Source organism: Takifugu flavidus, chromosome 8, assembly GCF_003711565.1.
Source record: "Takifugu flavidus isolate HTHZ2018 chromosome 8, ASM371156v2, whole genome shotgun sequence".
Classification (NCBI taxonomy): domain Eukaryota; kingdom Metazoa; phylum Chordata; class Actinopteri; order Tetraodontiformes; family Tetraodontidae; genus Takifugu; species Takifugu flavidus.
In genome coordinates, this window is record NC_079527.1 from 9,878,029 (window position 1) to 9,896,943 (window position 18,915).

The following is an 18,915-nucleotide window of genomic DNA, read 5'->3' on the forward strand; positions in this document are numbered from 1 at the left end:
TAACCATCCATCAACAAAGAGAACAAGGAAAGATCAACAGCTACAGGCCGGCCAAGGCCGGAGCGCAGCGCGTCATCCCATCACTCACTGACAGGAGCTCCCAGCCCTCCGTATCCATCACGCCTCTATTCTCTCTCCCCTCTCATGTCCTTCTGCTCCACAAATCCCCCATTCTTTCCATCTCCCACTCCAGATTATTATGCACTTTCCTCCCCCATTAATCACGCTGACTGGCAGCTCATTTCAGTCGTTTTTGACTCATTTAGATCTTCTTCAAGTCATTAAACTCTGGCTGCAGAGCATCAAAACCCAGGGGAGCTTTTCTGGCAGAGAGCAGCTGATGTGTGTGAGGCACACACCCGAGGAAACAGGAGTGGTGCACCACGCAGTCCTTCCAGCCGTCGCGGACATGTTAATCACATTGCACAACACATGCTGTTGTTCTTAGCACCTCTGCTGGCGATTAGCGAGCAACAGAATATCAAATATGACGCTCCTGATCCAGGGTTCGACTGAAGAACCTCGAATACTCTTTGGGTCTGGATCTCATCCGCGTGGGTAAGCAGCCACCTACAACATTCCTGCCTTAGAACAATATAAATCAAAAGCAAACAAAGAAAGACCTTAAGCAGCGTCTGCCAAAGGTATTAAATAAAAAATTATTTGCTGCATCCAAAAAAATAAAGATATTATCTGTGACTAAGCCTGGGGGATTTACTCGCTGCTAAAGCAGGCAGCAGAGGCAGCATTAAGAGGTAACACTGGGAAGAGCCAAGAAATGATTTCTGCAAAAACAGATGAGGTTCTGCGATACCTTTGTGGCCGGCCAAGAACACACCGGGCCAGTAACTCCTCAAAGAGTCTACAGCATCGCAGATCACATGCAAAATTTCCTATCAGCATCTGCTGCTGTCCACGTCAAGGCCTAATTTACAGAGACACATCTGAAGAGATGCCACAGCCTGCGTTGCGGATCCACATCCAGCCAACAGGTGCTCTCGCTGCGCCCCAATCCAACAACTAATGAAATTGTTTCTTTTGTCTGATCGCGTAATCTCCAGCATTCAGCGCTCTGATGACTAACGGCTCATCACGCAACATTACGGGCTTTTACGATGCTTTACAGCGAATGTGGATGTTCGCAGTTGTCAGATAATGCTCACTCATTCGCCGTTTCTCCCATCCTTCTGTCACTTGTGAGATAATTTGACAGCAGTAGCAGAGAGGAACGAGCTAAACTGAAGCTAGCAAACCCTGTTCACCCTGGATGTGTGGCCTACGCCTGGTTAAATATGCAGGAGAGGCCACCTGATCCGCAGGGCTACAGTTACAGCCCGACATTGTTCTGATCAGGACAGGTAAGGCCGATACATAGTCCGTATTAAAAGGTCGGGTATCCACTGACGGGGCCGGCGCTACCGCTTGCTATTTCCAAATTTCCCAGCTATCTCGGAGACGGGAACGGCCAATTTCAAAGCTGTCTTTGACTTTGACTGACAAATAAATATGCGCTGATTTTCCCCCTTCCCTCGCTCACAGTGTGGGCTCTGTTCCGGGAGCGCTCGTCTCTGGGGGCTATCGTACGGCGAAACAAGCACACGTACGGCACAAAGACGGGTCTGATGGGTCGCCGGTCCCGGCAGCACGATAATAACGTGCGATGCGGAAATATGCGATGTCTTGTGAGAACGGCTACACTCTCTGGCGAGATGGTCGCCAGCAGAGGAATGCAGGCGCACTCGATATCTGCACTCATCCTCCGCCGTGCCCATTTAGCCCGGAAACCTTAGCCTTCCCGAGCAGGGAAAAGACCACTTCAGTGGCAGGATGAAGGCTCCCTGAGACCGGAGATGGTCGCTCAGTAATCAGCGCTGACAGGGCCCGTGTTTGTTTGTGTGCACATGTGTGTGCGCATGTTGGCGAGGTGATTAAGACGGTCAGATCCCATTACAGCTGCTGGAGAAGAGGAGGAGAGGACAGTCGGCGGGGAACTCTTATAAATATATATAAACACAGTTAAAAGACTACAGCAAAATCTAAGTTATTACATGTTTTATGATCATTGAATGTTTGATAAGAATCAGATTTTTTAAAAGTAAATGAGTTAAAATTCAGCGTTTGGCATGTTAGTTTGCATTGAATGGCATTGACGAACGTCCTTAATGAGCCCTACAATGAAAATAAAATACTTGCACACGTGGCTATAACAAACATGCCGTTTTTATCCTTTTCCACACACACTCGTTTTCGGTCTGAAGAAAACAAAAGAGGAGCAGAAAACGAGTGGGAACAACAGTAAATCTACTCTGTGGGACGTTTACAGTTGCCCAGAGCTTTGATCTCTGCGTGCAGGTGTGTTGGTGCTGCTCTGCTCAGAAACTTTCAATGCTGCTTGAACCGTTTTGCTCTGCAGAGTCCCTGTCCACCGTTCTGGAGGCTCAACACAGGAGACTCGGTGCCACCAGGATGGTCCTGGGTCAAATGGAAACGAGCAAACGTGATGCATTTAATCTGCATTTAATCCATTGATTCGTGTAAAATGACACAAATTTCTCATTTCTTTCATATCAGAAAACAGACTTTAAAAAAGAGGCGTGGACCTCGTTATTGACTGATTTTCCAGAAATGTTTCCCGCTGTCACTCGAATGGTTGTCATGGAAACTGCATTGCGGGAACTTCGTTGTGTGAATTTGGTGGTGTGCTCTGCGTGGAGGAATAAAACATCTCTCAATTTATAAACTGTCATTAGCCACCAGGCATTGCAGCCGCCGGCCATTTAAAATAATACGCTGCTGCTTCTGCCATCAAAAATGTCTGTGCTGAGACGCAGACATATAAAGTTGTGTTGGGTAACAGGAAAAAAGTTGTGGCGGGAAAAGATTGAGAATTTAGGGGCGCTCTGTGGCGCTGATTGGATGTCAGGAGAGTATCGTGAATTTTCGGGAAACCAGCAACCCATTTAATTATCCTCCTCTTAACGTCGATTTTTAGTCTAGAATTAATTAATCAAAAGCAACCGGGTTATTTGTGACACTTTGTCAGGCACCAGCGGGTGAATGTTCGCAGACAAAGACGTGCACAAGCACCAGCTGCCCACTCCGGGCCGTCATTTCCACGTAACTCTGACAGATATATTACCTGGAACAACCCACTTCAATTATGGTCTAAACCATAAACTACATATAAAGATGGATGATATAAGAGCGTGAAGCCAAGGCCTCTCATGAAAGAATGCTGCTATAAAGGAAAAAGCTCTGCCTCCCCCCTCATTCGCCCCACATTATTTGATGTAGGACTTGGGCCAAACTGCAAACTGCAGATTTTTTTTCCTCCAAATACGGTAACTGTCACATAAGCTCTAATCTTTTCTGCTCGGTTTAGTCTGAATTAGCTATTTGATACCCCCATTGCTACCGTGTAGCCCTCCAGCTGCAAAAATCCCCAAACAGATATAGTTCATGCGTGACCCCCTCCCAGATTAATGTTAAACCCTGGCATCTGCGCTGCGGCCCATCGCGCTTAAACGTCGGCCTGAGCGGCACGTTGCAGTCCAGAAAAAGACGCCTTTTGTGAGCCACGACGGCCGCGTGTGGTGGCGAAGGAATGAACACGTGCAAATGTAAAATTAGAAGCAAATGGCGCTGATACGCCTCCTGGCCCCACCATAGAGGTGCACCTGAGAGCCACGCACCAACGCTAGTGATACCATCTACACACATACCCCCCACCCCCCCCAACGCTGGATCCTTCAAGTACGATGTAGTCAGCTAAGTGCAACGACATTCTTTGCGCATGCATGCGTAATTAGGCCTAATTTGGTCTCAAACTGCTTCCTGTGAATGATGAGTGGGCATAGTTAGCAGCCACTCCGACAAAACCAGATCTGAAGAATCATTACCAAGTACAGAGAAGAGTGGGGAATGTTGAAGCCCCCCCACCCTCTTCCCACACACGTTTTGCCCCGCCCCCGGCACCGAAACGGTCTTTACAGCCACACAGGTTGACGGCCCACCTGAGCCGACTGAACCCCCCCGAGCACAAGCCAGATTTATCTAAAAGTGTCTTTCTGTAGATTGTGTCTTTGTCCCAGACTGGACTTGTGTGTTCTCACCTCCGTCTGCAGCGTGTTGGCGCGTTGCTCCTTAGCGCTGAACGACTCCTTCAGCACGTCAATGTGTTGCTTGCAGTCGGAGTTCTGGTTGGTCAGCGTCTCCAGCTTGGTCTGCAGGGCCTGCATCTCCGACTCCTTCTTGTTTAGCTCCTGTTTCAGCTGTTCTATCTGACAGACAGAGGAATGACACACCGTAACTTGTCCGTACATTAGAACCATGAACTTTATGCATGTACACACTAAAGAGCGCCATGGATAATGACGTCCATGAGTGATTATTTCAATACTGAATGATTCGGCCCACCCCAACTGGTCTTCACTCAATGGGGGCCTCTACTGTCTGCTGCATGGACACACCAATCCAAACATATGGAGGGGGGGGGGATACAAACAGCCAGACTAAGTTATGGGGAGCGATATTACACTCACATAGCTGACAGATTACACATTGTTTTCAAGAAGGCCATGCAGAACAGGTCAGAAATCCACAGAGGAAATCAAACGTACCAACAGAGGGAGGTCTCCACGCAGGGGCCAGCTATGTGGAGGAGATTGTCATCTATCCACTGGTGCCAAAAAATGCACAAAGCTGATCCGAAAGGGAGATTTTTTTAATTGCTTGAGCAGGGTTTAGTTTATGAGAGGAGGATTCTGAGCAGAGTGGAGCACGGACAATCAAGCCGCGCTGTTAGAAAGGACAAAAAATAATACCTACGGGAGGGAAGGGACTTAATAATTGGAGACTGAGGGCCAAAAGGTGATGTGTTAGGCTGGATAGGTGAGACTACTGATGGGATATAAGAGGAGGATAATTAGATCCAAAGGAAGGGAATTAGGAGCATAAGGAGAGGAATAATGGGAGAGAGATGCTAATGAGTTGTAGCTGTTTGGATGCTAAAGCTAACCACAAACTAGCCACTAGCACACAAGAAAGAGGCTCTGCTGAAATTGAAGCCAGCAGCAGCAACCCTAATGGGAACTGGGAGAAAAGAGGTGACATTTTCCCAGCATTGTGGAACAATGCACCAAATCTGCAAAATGCTGAGTGTGCCTGTCCGGGGCAGCTCCCTCGCCCCGACACCTCTCTCTCGTAACTGCATGTCCAATAATTTCCCTTCTGTGGGATTAAATTGTTCTTCTTTAGGGCTTAGTTATACTGGAACAAATGTTCATGTTATGCGAGTCTGTGAAAGCAGTGGGCCGGGAGTCTGTCCTCACTGTTTCTCTTATCGCACACCTCAACACCAGCCTGCGCCGCCGCTGAAAGAGCAGAACTCCGAGCGCTTCAAGGATATAGGGTGAATTTGTGGGCCAGAGCTCATCCCTGTGTAACGCAGAAAGATGAGACAGCGGGAGGGTGATGTATATCACGGCGGGCCGGGGGGGCGGAGAGAGAGCTCTGTCCTCTGCTGTTGTAAGCTCACATTCATCTGTCAGGGCCCCATTCATAAAAACATCTCTTTTATGATTACATCAGGAGCCCCGCGCAATGACAAACGGGTCCTTCAAAGAGCGCCGCTAATGACCCAACGGGAAACATTTTCACATGGGCCTCAGCATCACAGACGCTCGGCTGGAAACCCGAAACTGCGTTTTTCTACTCCCCTACAGAATCTTCATGTGATTATTTAACCCAGTCTGCAGCCTGGGGCCGTCTTGGGATTCAAAAGTAAGGCTTCCTCCAGAGCAGCAGGCTTCAGTCCAGTCCTACAAGGCCCCAAATCCAGTAGGGTTTTCTGTCCTACCTAGCAGGTAATGCCTGCTTTCACCTGGGATCCCAGTATATATCCCAGTATAACCCAGTCCAACAAGGCTATCCAGCCTTGATGAACCTTGCTTTAGAATTCTTCTAATGGACAGAGTTCATGGACAGAGTTCTTCCAGAGACAGTGAGGACAGTGAGAACTGCTCAGGGCTGAGATGATCAGAGGTCAGCAGAAAACTGAGCCACCACACAGGAAATCATAGTAAAACAACTGTAATGATCCAACATGCAAGATATGAATATATAACCCGTGAGGCTTTGGAATCAAACATGCACCATGTCCGGTCATGCAGGAGACGTTCTACCTTCGTCTTCATGAACTTAGAATGGCTCTTGTAGACCTCCACCTGCTTGAGTTCATCCTGCCTGTCGTCAGGTTGCAGCAGGCCGCTGGTCTTTAACATCTGGACTTCGTCCTCTAAATCTCTGATGTTCCTCTCCAGGGAGGAGATCTTGGTGTCCTGAACCAGTGACAGTGGGCAGGTGTCAGCAAGACTCAGCAGATGAAGATGATTGGCTCTGTTCCACCATTAATACACTATCAGTCCTGATTCTTTTTGTCCTCTTCCAGCTGAAGACATCCTGCAGGTGTCTGCCGCAGTAACGCTGCAGGTCTGCAGTAAAATATTAACCTGGAACATTTCAAATCAGAAATGCACACCTGAATTCCATCGGTCGTGCTTGAGGAGGTTGAGCACAGCTATTCAGCGCTTGCAACGCTGGATCGGCGACACCAAATGTTTCAAGCAACCACCTCAAGGTGGGACACAAATATATACATATGCTGCGCATTTCATTCACCTTTCAGGTCATAGCACACGTGAAAGAAGAGGAGGAGGGGGAGAGAAAGAGGCAAACTGCACAACGCCATCAGCACCAAGCGCGGGGTCAAGAGCTAGCTGACCTTTAGTGATCGCGTGGGGCTAAACCATCCACAACACAGCAAAACAAACAGGGAACAGGGAAAATAGATACAGGCAAAACGTGTGTTGATAAAGAAGTGTGGGACGTGGACAGGAATCCTCCTCTTTGGTGAGATGGCACAAAAAAAGATTGGGATGCAGTACAAACCCAGACGGGAGAAAAAGAAGAAGTAGGACATCGCAGAGACACAGGAAATGTGTTTCCTGGATGTTTTTTAGGCCACACTTTAGAAAATGAAAGGCTCATCACCGTACCTGCCAGATAACATCGGGGTCGAAACAGAAGGGGGCGCTGGTGCTCTGCAGCCCGTGATCAAAGACAAAAGACATCAACAAAGACATCAAACACTGGGTCAAACACGCCGGAAAGAGCTCCTCAACCCCTGCCCCACCCGGACAGAGATGCTTCTATCGTTCCGTCATCGTCCCTGCAGCGTTTGCTCGGCTTGGTCTCGCAGCCCAGTCGGGTTTAACTGGACCCTGAGGCAGTTACAACGCTGTGGGCATCCCGGGACGGCAAATCCCAAAAAATAAGTGTGGTTTTCTGGGAAAGAAGCACTTAAGGAAACAGCCTCTTGCACGTGCTGAAACCCCTTATGGGCTCTGTCCCAGCTCTGACGACTTCAAAGTGCAGAGATGAGAGTGAAAGCTTCCATGTGTGACATTTGAAACAAATTGAATAATTGCTCAGCGCCGCGCAGTCCAATAATGGATCGCACCGCGGCACGGCCGCCACGAAGGCGTGACAGCAGAATACATCGGGCCTCGTTGGCCAAACGTTCCGAGAACACGCGAGATTGGGATTCTATTGGATTTTACTGTTCAGCAGCAGAAAGTCTGCTCTCAGTTCCTCCGGCCGCGCTGTCACGGCAGCATGTTGACAGCTCTCCGTGTTTGGAAGCTGGCGTCCTCTTCTGTTGAGCCCTTTTTAGGTCATTAACCTTTACCTGGAACATGCATGGAGCTTAAACTACCAACCCACATATACATAACAGTTAACTTCCTTACCGGTGCCAAGGCTCAAGGTTTATTAGCCTGAGGCTAATCAATAATTGATGGTTCGTTGAAGGTCACCCTATCATGATATTCACTAAACGCATTCACCAGAAAGGTCCTGATTGTCCTACCTTCATGTCAATGACAGCCTGCAGAGCTCTGGTCTTAGCCGGCTCAGCCTGAGGCTGGGTCCGACGCTGGAGCTCCTGAGGTGGGACCCGGTAAAAGTAAGCCTGGCGGCTCAACATGTCTGCTGTCTTAAAAGACCCCCCCTCTGCTCTTCAGCGATCCGGCTAAGAGCTGGTCGTTGTGTCTGTGGCAGATGTCCCTCACATCCAGAAGCTCTCGCTTAGCAACGCTTTGTGCCGGCACATGCGCTCAACTTCTCCTATCAATAATTAATGGCAGCTCCGGCCTATATGATTGTGTCGACTCACGAGTGCGCACACATGGTGGGAAACACTTGTTGAGCACAAAGGTGTGAAGACAGGATGATTCATAAACACACAATGCCAGAAAGGTAAAGAAAACATTGGCCGTCACCACTTTTCTTGACATTTATCCGACCTGAGAAGTAGTGAGGGCAACAATCTCTTTGTAACCGACACCCTGTTGACCCACTCAGATACACATGCTCCCCCCCCAGCTCAGCAACGCACCAGGAGCTGCTCAGGGCTGTGGGGACCTTCTGTTGTGGTAGAGAGGGAGGGGTCCTTCATCAGCTATAAATCTCCACCCTTCGAACCCGGAGGAAACCTGCCCTCGAAGTCCTGATTTTGTCACTGTAATTTAAGTTTCTTACATCCCGCCTTCATTTCAGGAACCATGTTGGCTCGCCAAGAAAAAAAAGGGGGGGAAAGGTTCTCAGTACTAAACCAATGCCTTGAAAGTACAATCAATTGAACCAAACTTTATCCCCAAAAGTCTCCTACTAACTTTCAGAGGACCTCCAAACCACTGGTTTGGTTGAGAACAGAAGTAGCCATGAGGCAGAGCTGGACAGAAATCCAAATAAATTCAGGGATGACTGAAGCACTATAGGAGGATCTTCAGTCGCGCTGCTGCTTTCATTAACAACAAAACCTTCCCGACAATTTCCCTGGATTATTATATAAGGCCAGTACTTGAGGTTGAGAATGTGCTGTTCGGGATTTGCCTGGAAATGGCCCCCGCCTGGCATTCACACATGACTACATCCAGGAGAGGTGAGCAGCAAAAGGACGCATGTGTGAAAAGAGCTGATTGTTGAAGCCCCAAGCATGAAAGGTGCTTCAGCCGCAGTCTGTGGAAGCAAGTGGAGATGGACTTCTACACGCAGATGACACATTTGTGGCCACACTTCACAGACACTGATGACTTCACCTGATTCCAGGCTAATTTGAGTCAGCGCTGGTTTGGGATTAGTCAGTATGTTAGCATTAGTCAGCGGATCAACGCGGGGGGTTGTGGGCGTAAAAACGAATTACTAGACGCTTAATGGGAAAACTGCCTTAACTTTCATCACAGCACTAACGTCAGAGCCTGTGGGAAAGAAAGGCGTGGCTGGACAGGGCTGTTTTAGTTTTGTTCTAAGAGAATGAGGAAGATGAGAAAAAAGTGGATTGAATGAATCTGCAGCGAACGCTGGTGCTGTAATGTGAGACGACACCGAGCTTTTGTCCCTAATCATTTCTGTCCTCAGCGGGAAGACTCGTCTGATGTGCCCTGATTACAGGAACTACAATCAGAACATCAAACCGTGTTTTCTAAGATTACACAGCCATTTATTTAGAGGCCATTTGAGGGACGATTGCATGATGTAAGATTCCATCTCGTTCAAAAGACATGTAGGGTCGCTTGATACAGTGCGGATTTACATTGACTTTAACGGCAACTGTGTGTGTGTGTGTGTGTGTGTGTGTGTGTGTGTGACAGCAGAGTTTTTTGAGGTCACAGATGGTGATCGGCGTGCTGCAACTACCTACCCACAACTGACCTCAATCCTGTTTGTAGACCTAAGCGATAGGATACCTGCATAATCCTGGGTGAATTAAGGAAAGTCACTTCGACTAAAACATCACTGAAATCAGCATTTGGAAGCACGTTGGCTCAGAAGCAACAGGAGGATTCTTTGCTACAGACATGAAGCTGTGTTGGTCAGCAGAAACACAGCTAAAGGGGGTAAAATGCAACTGAGACCAAAAATATAAAGAAAAAGATAACTCAATGAATCTTTACCTCCTTTCAGTACATCGAGGAAAGAGTTGGTGTGAAGTGCTGAAGGAGAAAACCACAGGAAATCTTCAGATAAGCAGAGCAGAATAGTTTCTGGGTGATGTTCTCAACACCTGTGCACACTCACACTCTCCCCTCATGAACTCTGCAATATTATATACATGAAAGTAGGTACACGACACAGTGTGTGTGTGCGTGTGTGTGTGTGTGTGTGTGTGTGTGTGTGTGTGTGTGTGTGTGTGTGTGTGGCTGCAGGTTATGCAGGAACAGACCAGTGGTGTGGCTGTTATTACTGAGTCTACTGGGATCCAGCCGCTGGGGAGAGCCGATTAGGCCCAGATTTATGCTTCTAAGTGTGTGTGCGTGTGTGCGCTCGTACGTGCGTGCGTCACATCACGCCAAATTTAATGTGCGTGACATATGTAGTTAAATTCTAATATAACACTGCCACCCTGTGGACATTATGTGTACTGTAAATGGGAACGGAAGGGGAAGTGGTTGGATCAATATTGCTCCTACATATCTTTGGCATACTATAAGAGTCGATGCATAAGGGTGGGACCTATAGACAAATTCAAGTTTGTTAATGTGGCTTTACACCTGCCAATGATCTGGCCTCATATATACTGACATAAACACACAATGTAAACACACATTCTAAACCCAGTCCTCTAAAATAGCAAAAATTACAGAGGGAAAAATCCCCATTCCAGCCCTCAACCACCTTTGAACAGCAAAAAAAGCAGAGGTGAACCCAAAATGGAGGCATTTATTATCCTGGCTGAAGCCAAACAAGCTGGGTCATTTAGAGAAAAGTAATGGGTGCAGTAATGAAAGGCATTTGGCCTGCTTTCCTTTGGAGCTAATCAAAAGAGCTAAGAGTGCCCCCCCATCCCAAGTCTGCATTCACTGAACATCACAAGGTCATTAGAGGTTAGACTCCTACACAGGTAGACCTTCTATAAAATTGTATTTTATTATATGAACATAGGTATGAGCTCATGTATTGTGAATTAGCACAAAGAACTAAAACAATGTAATAGTTGCCACTAAAATGAATGAAAACTAACTGCTAAAACATGTGATCCAGACCAAAATAAGCTCTACAGGACACAAACACCAAATCAAGAACCTACAGTTACCCCCAAAATTGAGAAATAAGCTGCTGCACATGCACACACACACACACTCTCTCTCTCACACACACACACACACCACACACGGACCACATCACCCCTTCTCAACCTCAGAGGAGCGAGAAGGAAAGAACAACAATTGGCTCTCTTTTCAATCAGGGCGGTCAGCATGTTTTCCCTCATTAATCATGCATTAATATTCAGACAAACACAGCTTGTTTTTCTACCTTAGAAAAACAGTCCCCACTCCCATCTCTCCCTCCTCACCTCGCACACCCGCTCACCCTTCCTCCCCCGTGCACCCTCAGTGTGTTTTTTAAGCTGACAGGTGGTTAAAAATAGCACGTGTGTGTGAACAGGTACTCACCTTTTACGGAACAGAAGTTTGTTCCCATTTGTCCCATGCGGACACACACACACACTCACACCAGTTCCACCAGCATGAGCTCACACACCCATGCTAACACGCACCACCAGCCACGAGGGAGCGTCCACAGATGTCTCCAGATGTGCACGCGCGCTCAGACACACGCACACGTACGCTCCCACTGGGAGAATCGGATGGCCAACGCAGGAACGGGAAAAACAGGAACATTATGATGCGAGCAACAGGCAGCACAGGCGTGTAAAACACACATACGCATGCAAGAAAGTGAAGGCTAAGAAGATTTAGGGGTTAAAAATAAACAAGGTAGGAGCGAGAGGCACTAGTCCTCCTGGCAGCCGGTGCAGAGGCACCACCAGAGCTCAGAGGAGGACTTCGGCTCTCAGGCGGAACTGCAAATGTTTTGCAAATATTTTAGCTCTGTGGATACGCTACGTGCTGCAGGAGGAGGGCCAGAATGCTGGGAAACCAAGGGTGGTACACAAGAAACTGCCAAATGAGCATACCCAGCATGTCCAGGGACACCACACACACACACACACACACGGAATCAGATTGTAAAACAGCATGGCTGAACACAGGCTTAGAGCTCTCCACACGTTAATCTGGCCCATTGATAAGACCCACTGAGCTGCTTCCTGTTTCCTGGTTGTGTATCATACAAACAGGTTTACACACAATCACAATGGTCCAAAATAAGAAGAAAAAACATAAATAATAACATAACTAGTGCAAACGACACCAGACTATGTGCTCGATAAGATAAGATAAGATAAGATAAGATAAGATAAGATAAGATAAGATAAGATAAGATAAGATAGATAAGATAAGATAAGATAAGATAAGATAAGATAAGATAAGATAAGATAATACACACCTCTCTCACATGCATGTTCTCTTGGTGTGCTTCAGCTTCCTGTGCTGCCATGGTAATGATGCCAGCCCTGTGTCCTCGACTCCAGGTCCCTTGACCTTGTCCCTGCAGTAGCTCCAGCAGCCTCTGGATGCTCTCGTCCCGAGCGTCCAGCGTCTGCTTCTGCGAGTCGATCCTGGTCTCCATCTCCTCCATGGTTTTCCTGAGCAGGAGCAGCTCCTTGGCCTGCCGTTCGTGGTCTGACTGCAGCCTGAGGAAATTCTCCTCTGAAGGGTCCAGGGGAGGGGGTGACAAAAAGCCGTCACATCCAGGAATGTGGCAGGGACTGCAGGGCTGCAGTGAGTTGGAACTGCGTCCCACTGCCGGGCTGGGTCCGGGGCCAGGGCTGTACAGGGGCTGACTCGGGCTGGTCCTCGGTCCAGGCTGGAGGGTGTTAGCCGGGCTGACTCTCTGCGCGGCTACAGCCGTGTTACAGCCATAACCTGGGCTGTGAATGATGATATCAGCTTCCTGTTGCCTCGGGCTGTAGGTGTTGAAGGGGCTGGCTCTCAGGCTGTTCTTGGGTCCAGGACTGTGCAGGTTGCTGGGGCTTTGTCTTGGGCTGTGGCCAGGGCTGAGCATCCCCCTGTGATCTGGGTCCACGTGGAGCTCTCGATAGGAGCCGGAGTTCCCCTGCTGTCGCTGATGCTGTAAGCGACTGTTCATCTCCCTGTGAGCCCTCAGCTCCTCTTGGAGCTCCTGAACTGTTAGTGGGAGTTGCTGAAGCCACAAATAAGACAAGACAAGAAATTGGGAAAAGAACAAACAAATCCAAAGTGTAAAATATTAAATGTGTGTTAACAAAGACTCAAAACGGAGACTCTGTTCCGTGGGATATCTCCAGACTGCAACAGAGAAATGGCTTTTTTTTTTTTTTTTAAATATACACAAATTAAAGCAAATTACAGAAATGATGAATGTGTTACGTATATAAACCACTAGAGGGCAGTGTTCTCTTCAAAGCGGTGTACGATGCACGTTTGCATTGAGACGAACACGAGAGAATAAAACTGTAACATGTTGGTTGAAACCGAAGGGATAAAGTACTAAATGAAATAAAGTGTCTTATGTACATAAACTGATTGAAAAGACCTTAAATGACACATTATTATTCGCTCCAGAACAAATATTCCTATACGAGGTATCTCTAAAATAGGTCTGCTTTCTGCATAGTGCATCACTTAAAGCAAGTAGTGTAAGGATTTATTACACCGGTGAGTTCTTGCTGATGCAGTGAGTCAATGATTTGTCAGTGCAGTCGTCACTGCGCAACACATTTCAATATACATTCTTTCCTTATGGCATGAAATGAAATCCATCTTTTTTAGATTCATTACAGAAATTGACTAGCAAATGTGGAAAATGAATTCAACGTGGACGGAAAAGCTTGTAAGTAAGTAACTATAATTAAAACCATGTTCCGTGGCCACAAAGTGCAGACATAGAACTTTTTTTAATGAGATATTTTGACTCCTCTGAGTCCAGAAGGTGAGCGATGATCGCTAAGGACACGGAGCTGTGTCGTGGGAGGGAGGTGAGGGTGAACGCAGATAATCAATGCAATGAGCTAACGCTGCATTTCAAGTCTGAGTGGGTGGACAGTCCTCACAAACACAAGCCAGACTTTAAACATGTACACACACACGCACACACACACACACCAAACAAACAGATGGCCAGTGCACAAAGCTGACTTGCAGCTGAGAGCAAAGGTGACATTTCTTATGCTAATTTCCAAGTTTGCTTGTCAGGCGAAAGTCTGTCAGAGTGTTTAAAAGAGCAAAAAAAGAAAACAGGTGAATGGTGAAGGAGAAATGAGAGATGAAACGGAAGAATAAGAGATGTGAACAACAGTGTGAAACCAGGTGCCGTTTATTTATGGGTGTTGTTAAAAGTGGACTGACGTCACCGTGCCAGATTGAATGAACATGATGAGTGTATGAAACAACAAAAGTACCCAGTTCTGCTTTTAACATCAGATATTATGCCAGCTTAATGAAGTCTGCACCTTGAGAGCGTCCTGAGGTCTGCGTGGGGGCTCTACACGTACTTCCAGGTTACCAGACAGAGTGTGTTACACAAATGCACGTTAATGTTGTCTGAAAGAGCAGAACAGAGACAAAAACACATCTGTCTGCAGCCATGACGGACGAGCCTGAAAGCATCACAGCGCACGTGTCCCTGTTGCTGTTCTCTACTTCCAGCGTGCATGTGTTTGTTGCACCGGTCTCATATAATAGGATATACTGAGCTATAAATACAGAAACAGAGATCCGGCTCCTTGGTTACGCGAGGCAGAAGTCAGAAGAAATCGGGTGTGATTTAAGTTCTGCGTGTGTGTTTGAGAGGTGAGGACAGGATGAAGGGATTCGGTTGAAGGTGCAGCAGGAGTCCCAGAAGAAAGTGATGATGCAGACACACGAGTGACGGGAATGTGATGAATGGTGGGACGCTGTGGTGAGACAGGTGGTTAGTTGGACGGAGCTGGGGACAGAATGAGGTGACGCAGGGCAGCCTGTAGCGGAGCAGCTCACAGCTTTTCTTTTTTTTTTGCCTTAAACTCTGCTTCAACACTTAGGATGGAACTCGGGCTCATTCCCATGGAAACAAGGACGGCACCGAGCCTGGAGAACATGGCGACAAATGAGCTGCTTTTCCGCACAACCTTGAAGGCAGGAACAAAAGGCGCGGCGCACATGTCGGTGGTGCGCTCACAAAATCAAGGAGTTGCTTCAGAAAGGATGGTGCCCATGCTGCTGATAACAGTGACATCATCATCATCATCATCTTCGTCCAGATGATGATGATGATGATGATGATGATGATGAGTCCCAACATTTTCCAATCAAACTGGTCTTTAAATGGCTGATTTGATCCTAATATGTAACGAATCAAACTCCAGACAAACTCTGTGACCCCCCCCCCCCCCCCCCCCGCCTCACCTGTAGATCCTCGTGGTTCGACCTGTACTGATCCTTCAGGCTCCTCACCCCTTCCTCACGCCTGACGCCCTTGTCTCTTTTCACCTCAGGGCTCCAGAAGTTGACGTTGTTCGTGCTGCAGCTCCTTCCTCGGTCCAGCTCCCTCCTCAGGTTGTCGTTCTCCCTCTGCAGATTCCTCAGCTGAGCCTGGACATCAAATGTGGGGGCGTCTCCCTGTCCAGCGGGATCCAACGCTCGCCCGTGCTGGCGCCGCAGGCTGGACGTGCCGGCGGGCTCCAGGTATTTGTCTTCGTAGGGGTCCGAGGAGTGGTGCAACGCAGAAGAGGTGATGTTGGGGCTGCTGCTGCCGATGGCTCTCGTTCTGCTGCTGTTGGAGGAGCGGCTGGTGCTCCTGCCCAGGGTCATGGTCCCTTTGGGGTAGCCACCAGAGGGTTCCAAGGAGTCCTGCTCACTGGGGTACATGGTGCCTGAAGTAGCATAGACAGCACTCAAGGACTGGATATTCTCCATAGACAGGGTTTTTCCCCCTGGAGCTGTCCTCGATCCATGAATGACCCCTTTAGTTGCAGGTTTGACCTTTGAACCCGGCCTCGACCCTGACCCTTGACCTCCGGCCGACTTTGACACCGGCGGAGGGACGCCTCCTGAAACACAGCCCGGTTCCAGACCGGAGCGGGAGCCCAGCGTGGTGCTCACGGCCTGTTTGCCTTTTCCCAGTTTGGAAGGTTTGGGAAAGCGTGAGTGAGACGCGCTGCCGTCAGCGTGTCCGCTGCCCTTGGAGCCAGCAGACAACTTGCTCTGTGACGGCTTGGCTCGGATATTTAAAGGCATTTTTCTTTTTTTAGGTGGCAAAATGTGGCTTCTGGCAGGAAAAACTCAGGGATATTTGCATGTCCCTTTTAGGAACTGTAGCAACTAGCATTCAAATAAGGGCCAACTGTTGACCTTTCAGTTCTCCATCGTCCAGCCCCGACTCTGACAGGGTCGATGCAGAGACACAGAGAGGAGAGCGGGCAGGTAAAGCAGCACTGAATGCTCGTCAGGACACAGGCGGGCCAGCAGTCTTCTGATGTTACCGGCACCCCTCGTCATCGGGCGTCCTGCACAAAGGCAGAAACAAGAAGAGAAAAACCATCAAATGTGGCTCTGTTGTGTTCCAATCCCACATTCCGCTACAATCCCTCTTTCTCTTGGAGGAGGTCAAATAGCAACATGCTCTATTTCACTTAACTAAAGAGCGGCGGGGTATTAGTTCAGCTAATTAGAGCTACAAGGAATGCAAAGTGAACATGGATTAGTAAATAAATAGGTTTATTTGTTCAATGATTTTCATTCCCCATATTCTGTTTTTGTTGTTGTATGTTTGTTTTTTGTTTGTTTTATAAATCCCAACAGCACAGATATTGTTCAATCATAAATTCATGGTCAACATCTAACTTTCCCAACGCAGATCTCCAGGCTGCAGCCTGCGGAACCAGCCCGTCGGTCCGGCTTGCTTGTGATTCACGCTCTTTAGGGAAGAGGTTAGCTTCCAGTGACAGGTCATCCTCAGTTCACCTCGCTGCCGTTTGTGTGTGGGAGAGCTGTGTGAGGTCCATCTGTGACCAATCCTGAAGTGGTTGACATGGCAACGAAGGAGCGACCCACATAAGACCCCGGAGCCCAAAGTTCAAATCGGAGAGACGACACAGAAAGTAAGGCAAGCACAACCTTAAAACCACATCAGCTGTGTTACAGAATGCAGAAAATTGTAAGAAAGTATCTGTTCCACCCTTAATTCAGACATTAGCAACGTAGCTTGCATTTTTTGATTTTTGATTTCAGGACCATGGACAGCACACACACTCAAATAGGAAATAACCACGACAAACACACAACAACTAAAACAATTAAGATAGAAATGTAGGTAAAACTGTCAGATCTAATCCACGTCAGCCCAGCAATCTATGATGGATCAAATATTGAGGACTGCCTGCAGCGAGGAGGCAAATCCAAATCATAATCCCACCTCTAATCCAAGCAGATTGGGCGCACTGTACAGGATGCAAATGGCAGATTGGTTAGGTCAGCTTGTCAGTCATAAGAGACCTGTCAATCCCTCATCCATCATTGTTCCAGACAATGAATTTTAGCTTAACGCTTAGAAATCCATCCGCCACTTCTGGGTGTGATGTCGCCTCACCGGTGGCGCATGTGCTTCGACCCTGGCCACAAATGTTCAAAGATGATGCAAACCTGCACATAGCCAGGTAACTTGGAAACACGTTTCGTCGCTAGCAACATATCAGATTCCTTTTTTTCTCTGTAGTGCCACACATAAATGCACCTGGTCACTTTCGATGGTTACGCGTCGGTGCGCACACCAAACCAATGCCCCGCCACCACCCCCACCACGGGCAGAAACACCGCTCAGCTTAACAGCACAGCGTTCAAAGGCAAACCTAACAGTCGACCGGCCCTCGGATGCCTGCACTTACTTTTGAGCCCAGCTGTTGCCGCGTAGAGAAGCGTCGAGTCGCCGCCCGGACACGCAAAATCCCCAGTTTCATGCCCACAGCCGCACATACAAGCACCTGTCCGACATCTCATCTTGCTTTTCCTACCGAGCTGACACTCCACCCTGGAAAGCACCCATTTCCCCCTGTGCCCGTGCGTGTGTCCAGCCCGCACAGCGCGGACGCACGGGTAACTATGGCCATGAGGGATTAGTTTCTCGCTCATATATGCGCGCGGCTGCAGGAGTTTGAGCTGCTCTCTTACATAATAATTAATCTGCTACACAAACTGACAACACTGTTGTGCGTGCGTGATGCTGCGGGGGTCTTACCGTGCAGGCGCCGCTCCATCACCGAACTCTGGCCGCCCGGGTCTCCATGACCTCATCGGCTCATGTCCTGCGTACGGGTCCTCGTGGGCGCGCTCTCCCGCGCTGGCACGTGTGCGCAGCCCACGCTGCACGATGGTAGTTTTTTTTTAAAAAAAGCTTCTTTATTTTTCCTTTAAATTTTCCTAATCTTCCCCATCTAAGTGTTAAGGAGGACTGGAATATATTGCTGAAGGTTCTGCAAACTTTTAGACCTCCAGATTGCCTGAGAAGCCCCTGAGACTCGTTCATGATTCACCATTTTCCCCAAGACTAGACCTGGATAATAGAATAGCTGATGACGGTTTAATTCAGAAACCTGCGAGAACTCATTTAGAAATTCTTTGACAACCTATCCAGTAAATTACTAGAAGTAGATGCTTTGAACCTCCTCCAGTAACAGATGACAAGTCCCTCTCTATATATGTATCTTTTTTTTGTTATGGGGTTGCCTCATGCTAAAGGGATTAGAAATTAAAATGGCAGATTTTCACATTTCAAAGAAACACAAATAATTCACTTTCTTAGTCACATCCTCACATTGAAAGTGAGCAAAAATTTGCATCAGTTGTCTTATTCTTGGATTCCGAGAGTCTAGACTTTATTGCATGTGACTAAAAGAGAGAGAAATCCCTGATGCATGTCGGGGGGAGTATTTATGATCTG

The 18,915-nt window shown here is 47.9% G+C and overlaps 1 protein-coding gene across 2 annotated transcripts in view; it reads right to left on the reverse strand.

The window, feature by feature from the left end:
* The window catches only part of LOC130530543 (ERC protein 2-like), a 109,065-nt gene extending 90,582 nt beyond the window's left edge, over positions 1-18,483 (reverse strand). Inside the window, exons 1-5 of one of the 2 annotated variants that reach the window (XM_057041795.1) lie at positions 18,214-18,483; positions 15,387-16,486; positions 12,409-13,164; positions 6,183-6,338; positions 4,113-4,280 (exon numbers count right to left, since the gene is read on the reverse strand). In XM_057041795.1, the coding sequence (XP_056897775.1) occupies positions 4,113-4,280; positions 6,183-6,338; positions 12,409-13,164; positions 15,387-16,217 (1,911 nt within the window). In that variant the 5' untranslated portion in view covers positions 16,218-16,486; positions 18,214-18,483. The remainder of the gene's footprint in view (positions 1-4,112; positions 4,281-6,182; positions 6,339-12,408; positions 13,165-15,386; positions 16,487-18,213) is intronic. The other variant, XM_057041796.1, reaches the window with a different exon arrangement.
* Positions 18,484-18,915: the final 432 nt, after the last annotated feature.